The sequence below is a fragment of the Schistosoma mansoni genome (assembly GCF_000237925.1).
Source record: "Schistosoma mansoni, WGS project CABG00000000 data, chromosome 4 unplaced supercontig 0032, strain Puerto Rico, whole genome shotgun sequence".
Taxonomy (NCBI): domain Eukaryota; kingdom Metazoa; phylum Platyhelminthes; class Trematoda; order Strigeidida; family Schistosomatidae; genus Schistosoma; species Schistosoma mansoni.
Genome location: NW_017386017.1, coordinates 957,236 through 963,870, shown reverse-complemented (window position 1 = coordinate 963,870; position 6,635 = coordinate 957,236). Strand labels below are relative to the sequence as shown.

The 6,635-nt window shown below is 40.1% G+C and overlaps 1 protein-coding gene across 1 annotated transcript; it reads left to right on the top strand.

Moving 5' to 3' along the window:
* Window positions 1-4,714: 4,714 nt before the first annotated feature.
* Smp_202770 (unnamed protein product) lies at window positions 4,715-4,882 on the top strand (the record flags this gene model as incomplete). The annotated part of the gene is made up of 1 exon (XM_018791133.1): window positions 4,715-4,882. The coding sequence occupies one exon, from the start codon at window positions 4,715-4,717 to the stop codon at window positions 4,880-4,882; it is 168 nt and encodes a 55-aa protein (XP_018645650.1).
* Window positions 4,883-6,635: the final 1,753 nt, after the last annotated feature.

Below are 6,635 nucleotides of genomic sequence, written 5' to 3'. Positions count from 1 at the left end.
GTGCACGATTGTGTTGTTGCACGCTGATCGACTAAATTAAGTGGGTAAGACGTTCATTTATTATATCACAGTGCAATGAATTTAAGGGAAAGAAAAGGAAAATGAAATATTAATAATAGAATAGTAATAATAAATCAGGTTCTGTGTAATTGGTAAGAATTTTGAATTGATTTTGAAGAAGGAAATAGCAATAAAGGAGACGCAAAATATATAAATAGCTTAATAAGCTTGTTTATGAACTCAGAACCAGAATAAACAACTATGTATGTATCGCAAAATGAGTAATAAAAATAAAATAGAGCAGAATAAATTAATAAGTAAACAACTTATCGTTGCGGTAAGATATGACGTTAGTTATAGCATCTGAGCGCAATCTAAACTATGATATGTAAAATATAAAGCATAATTATTCACAACATGTGATCATATGTGTTTCGGAGGTGCAACATTGTGACCCTGTCAGACAGTAGAAAGAAATAAGTAACTGTCTATGTGTGACCATATACACTCTGAATTTATCATCATGAAGCGAAAATACATAGTGTTTATGTAAACGTTTCTGAAATGACTTATCTTTCTTAATCCCAAGAGAAAATAACCCGTTCCCTGGGTGAATCGTTGTTATGGTTGATAGTGGTTCTTATCGACAGTTTCTGAGTCTTACCAATTTTCCACCCGAGTAGTCTTTAGTTGCTTAAGCTTAATTGAGTCGTGATCTGAAGTATTTCTAAGGTCTAATGTGTGCAACATCAACAATTGTGGGGATCAAAAGAAGAATCGAGAAATATGGTCGTTTAATAGTTATAGAGAAAAAATATGAAGCATGTGACGAAAAAAACAATCAAAGTTCGGTGTTGGGACCGAGACATGTAAGATGTGGGATTACGTGGGCTATACCAGGGTTAAATATTTGTTGTTCATGACATGGCCACTAACCGCTAGTCGGTTTTTTATTCACAAGTTTAGATATTGAATAGCCCTTCGTTAAATGTAACTTGGCTTAGGTAAGTACCATGGAGCACGTGAGAAACTCCGAATTGGTCTGTAAAGCAGTCAAGAGATGATCTAAGTTAAGTAAGCGTTCAAAGTGACCGGATATGCACTGGTAACCTATCCCAGAGGTTTGTGTAGCGTAAGACAAAGAAAGTTGACTTAGTTTTGTCTGATGTACTGGATATCTTGATTCCGAAGGTTGTAATCACTAATGTGGTGAATTTTAGTATGTCAAAAATTACTGCGGTTTTATCATATAGAATTCTGAAAACTAAGGTTTAGTTCATCTTAACCGTGAGGGACCCAGTTCCCATGCTTCACGTCTATCTTTATATGATAGGTCTGGCATGAGAAGTCATGTAGAATCGAGTTGTGCTTCCTCAATTTTTTGTGGGTTTATGGATTGTATGCCACTGCTTATAATTGAGCAGTATTGCAGTAGGGGCCGAACACATACCTTATAGGGTCATTTTGCTTACTTACGTACGCCTGTTACCCAATGTAAAGGAGCATAGACCGGCCATCAACATCCTCCATCCAACCCTGCCCTGGGCAATCCATTCCAGTTGTATCCAGTTCTAATTCAACCTTTTCTCGTCTGCTTCCAATTCTCAGAATGGTGTGTTCATTGGTATCCCTCCTTTCCGTTTCCCTTCCGAATTGAAAGTTATCGCTTGCCTCGTGGTGCAGCTTGATGATTTCCATAATGTATGTCCTATCCATTGCTAGCGTCTTTTCATGATTTCCTCTTCAGGTGAAAGCTGGTTTGTTCTCTCCCACAATAGGCTGTCGCTGATGATATCCGGCCAACAGACACTGAGTGCCTTGTGTAGATGATTGTTGAGAAATACTTATGTTTCTTTGATGATGGTTGTGGAAGTTCTCCAAGTTTCAGCTCCGTACAATATAACTCACTGTCTTGACGTTCGTTTTGAAGATTGTGACTTTGATATTGGTCGACAGTTGTTTCGAGTTCAAAATATTCTTCGACTGTAGGAATGCTCTCTGTGTTTTGCATATTCTCGCCTCTACGTCTGCATCCGATCCTCTCAGTTCATCGATGATGCTGTCCAGGTGCGTGGGAGATTCCATATCTTCCAGAGTTTCACCATCAAGTGTGATTTTTTGGCGTGCTCTGCGTTGTATTTGAGGATCTTGCATTTTCACTTGTATATGTAGGGACCTACTGATGTTGGGACTTTCGACACACTCGTTTTCTTGACCTGCATTTTTGTGTGTGTGGGATAGGAGGGCTAGGTCATCTGCGAAGTTTGAATCGTCTAGTTGCATCCAACCTTTCCACTGTATTTCGTGCTTCCCCTCTGAAGTCGAGTTCTTCACAATCCAGTCAACCACCAGAAGAAGGAGAAAGGTTGTGGGTAAGCAGCCTTGTCTGACTTCGGTTCTCACTTGAAATGCGTCTGTCAGCTGTCCTCCATTCGTGACTTTGCACTGTAGTCCGTCGTATAAGCTCCGGATGATGTTGACGATCTTTTCAGGTACACCATAGTGTCGAAGAAGTCTCCATAAGGTTCTCCTGCACACGCTGCCAAGTGCTTTCTCATATTCAAGGAAGTTGATATATGGTGACGAGTTCCATTCGAGTGATTGATCAACCATGACCCATGGTGTCTCGACTTGGTCTGTGAACGATCGATCCTTAAGGAATCAGGTCTGCTGATCTCGAAGATGGATGACTACTGAATAATTTTATCCGGTTCAGTAACACTTTGTTGGAAACTTTCACTGGTACCGATAGTAGTGTGATGCGTCTGTAGCTTTCACATTTACTCAGATCTCCTTTCACTGGTATGTTGATGATTATCCCTCTTTTCAGTTTGTTGGTGGCACTTGGTCTTCCTACCAAATATCTCTGAATAGAGTGTGGAGCACACTTGCAGTTACTTGTATGTCTGACTTTAGATGATATATTGTCAGGTACTTCCCACTATTGATTTGTCTGATGACTATCCTGATTTCTAAGATCGTTGGTGGGGCGAAATCTACAGGATAGTTTGTGTGTGCTGTTTCAATGCCCGGTGGATTCAGTGGAGATGGTCTATTAGAGAGTTTCTCGAAGTATTCTGCTTGTTCCTCTGTTCTTAAATCTCGGGGATTAATTTGCATTCTTTGTCCTTGATTGGCCTTTCTGCTTTACCATGTATCACATGACCCCTCATAATGGGGAAAGACAACCAGACGCTGTTATACATAGCAAGCTAATGAAATGATAAATGAAAATAAATCCCAAAAATAAATAGTTCCGTAGGTCTTAGACATTTGATGCTGGTCTGATTAGTTTTAATTGACGCGTCTAGCTGAAGACGCTCGGTCAGGCATTCACACCAGATCACGAGTGTGTATGCCATGCTACGCATCCCTCTCAACTGTTAGCAAACTTGGACCATAAGTTCATCGACATGCTGATAGCCGTTCACCTATATCTTCGAATTCCTTCATTTCTAACTTCTGATTTGACTAGGTTGACATATTTCAACTATAAGGGTGTTTAGGGTAAAGGTGTTGTCAAACTCCGAATACTTGTGGTATCCTAACCCTCGTTTTCCCGTACATAAACTGGCCTTTGAGCAAAGTCTTCGTCCCACATTTCGCGCTTTTCTCTCGTGTACAATTTGTCGGGTAGATTTAGCTTGCGGTTATCGGAAGAGCTTAGGAAGCCGACTTAAGCTTTCAGTCAGAAGATTTGTCACTGCTTTAATCTACTAAGCTAACAATCCAGCCCATTCCAACTGATGGTAGGTGATCAACTATACAGCATCAAGTGAAGTTTGGAGAATCAACTGCGAATCATCATTCGAATTCACTTTCTTCAGATACGCAACCAAATAACCCACCGGTTCACCATTTTGGCACTTCTCAAGAACGAGATCGAATCCATCCATAGATGTGCTGCTTGATGTGTACTGAGGCAAAATAAAAGACACTAGAAAGTTCACATCATTGTTAGTCCAGCAAATGAGACAGAACGTCACAAGTAGATCTAGAGCAAATGCATAAACATAATACGAAAATTAATATGGAACAACCGCAGCAAAGCATCCACAGAGACCAATGTCGCATGTTATTTTCTGAGTATTTCTACAACTATTCATACATAATCCTTATGAAGAAACCGTTTCGGGTTTTGGTACGTATGAAATTGTGCACAACAGTCTCAGTAATGTCCACGTAAAATAACATTTAACTATTTTGGAAAGTTTAGGAGGTATCACGGTGACGTCAATGCTTCTTTGATAACTATGGTTGTGCAACGGAGTACGAGTATAAAAAGTCATATGCATAGCAAACAGAATTCAATGTGATTCACAATCATATGTCACACAGATAAGTGTGTCATAAAGAAGTTTATTGATCGTTCGCGTGGTTTGTTTAAGTGGGTTAAATAACTTGCCGTTCCGGGATGATTACCAACGTATATATACGCATGCCCAGCTCGTGGTTCCTGTCAGTCGGCGTGGTAGGTGTTGTGTGTGATGTGCTCTTGTGTTGTGATGATACTGTGGACTAGAGTCTCATATCCCAATGTGACTGTCAAAATTCCCTCTGATATTACTTGATCTATGATGCAGCTAACGATTTTTGTTTTCATTTCCAGTGTAACGCGATCGATGCTCAGTAGCGGTTCGGTGATGGCTATCCATTTCGTCTTGCCACACGACGCCTTCTGCCTGTCCTGAAATGGAGTACAGTGACGTCTGACATGTGTATTACCAATGAAACAGTCAACGTGTTTGTTGTTGGCTCTAAATCATCTCGCTGTACCACGGTGGATGTCTCATGCTTAAGGAACATTGTGAAGGACAATTGTACGTCAAGATGCAGGTATTCCGACTACTGTCAGAATGTAGCTATACATAATGTAAAATAAATAACTCCCAGCAGTAATTGTCTGACTTGATTCTGTCTATTATTGCTTGTCGCCTTCTAGTCTAGGTGTATGTGTGTCAACGGACATGTTTATCCGGCGTAATATTCTGTCACAATGTAATTTTCGAATGGTCCATTGTTGTGGTCTTCAAGACTCATATGTGGGTACTCAATATTGCGTGTCGCTTACATTAACTGGGAGAAAGTTGTATTTATGGGTATAAAAAGGATTATTAGTATAAAAGTAATGTTTGGTTGGTCGAGTGGTTCCGTTTATATACATCGGTAGCGTTTTATTCTAATTGGGTTGTTAAGCTGTCATCTGAACCAGAGCTCCAACTACTTTCGAGATCTGTTATGCTCTTACGTGCTATTTTCGACTGGTAACTAGGATTACTAACGGTTTAATTTCTAAAAGTATGGGTGACAGTTGTTTTATGCGTTGTGGTTTATTGCGTCTGGCAGTTTACTCACGAGTTGTCACTAGATGTTAGGTGGGTCCGTTTGGTTTACATATAGTACCAGCCCTCTGGCAACGTAATGACGGAAGCAGGGATCCTATTAACTTTGTCAGGGATTCACGACTGATCTGTACTTTCCAACGTGAAGATTTCCCTAGCAATGTACGGTTTCATCTCAGCCATGTCTTTCTGAAACTCGAGAGGCCTTATACAAGACTAAGATTTCGTCGCACTTATGTGTACTGCTTGACGATGGTGTCGTTTACAACTGCATGACTACAAGGAGCAAATAAAGTAAAAGGTTCTTGTTGTGGAAAAGGTCGTTTCAATTTAGTATGACTTCAAACAAGTCGTGGTTGGTTTTATACTAAATGGGGCTGTGTAAGCTTATCTCGCTACTATTACTGAAAACAGTGACCTAGCCAATTCTTAAATCATCTGATATGACTGGGGACTTGGCGTCTAAGTGGTTGTAATATCCATTCAGTGAACAAGCCCCTCATCACTCAAGTCGTTAGCTTCTTCGAAATTTATGATTACTGAAGTATTCAAACCTTTGTCTGGATTTCCTGTGTCACGTTTCTACCAGGGATGCTCTCAACGCACAAGCTGGACGGTGAATCTTCACACATGCACAGTCGTAATATTTAGAGACAGCTTTAGCCTGTCCTTAGAGACATCGAGTTTTGAATTTATGCTTGAGGGGTGTGCCAGTGAGTTGTTAATCCTTGAGATAACAATGTGAGGACGAAGTCGTCACGGGTTATGGACATGCGCTACCAACATTGATGCACAACCTAGTTACTTATACGATGCGACTAAACTATGGGGCTGATCCAATGATGTAATTGCCGTTATTTTTAGCTCAATGAAAATGTGTTACACGGGCAATGTCTTCTAGAGGTTGGTGATTATTCAGTAGATAGGTCGACAATTTTGGGCACGTTTAAGTCATTATCATTCTACATGTTTAGAGTACCTTGTTGTTTTTCTTCATGTTCTCATATCGCTCGTACGTTTTTAGTCTTGTATCATGGACTGTATAGTTGAATTAATATGCAATGAATAGCTATCTCAAGCTTATCAGCTTAGTGGTGGTTGCTGGGTCTCTCCTGGAGAAAATCAAAGACTTTGTCGTAGTTCTTAGATAGAAAGTAATGATAGATTCCAAATATCCCTCATGAGAACCAGTATTTAGTCGAGTGCCCCAAGGCTGTGTTCTAGATTCTTTACATTTTGTGCTGTGTAAAAGAACTCCCGAGTATCGTTAAGTTTCAGGTACTGTTGATGTCA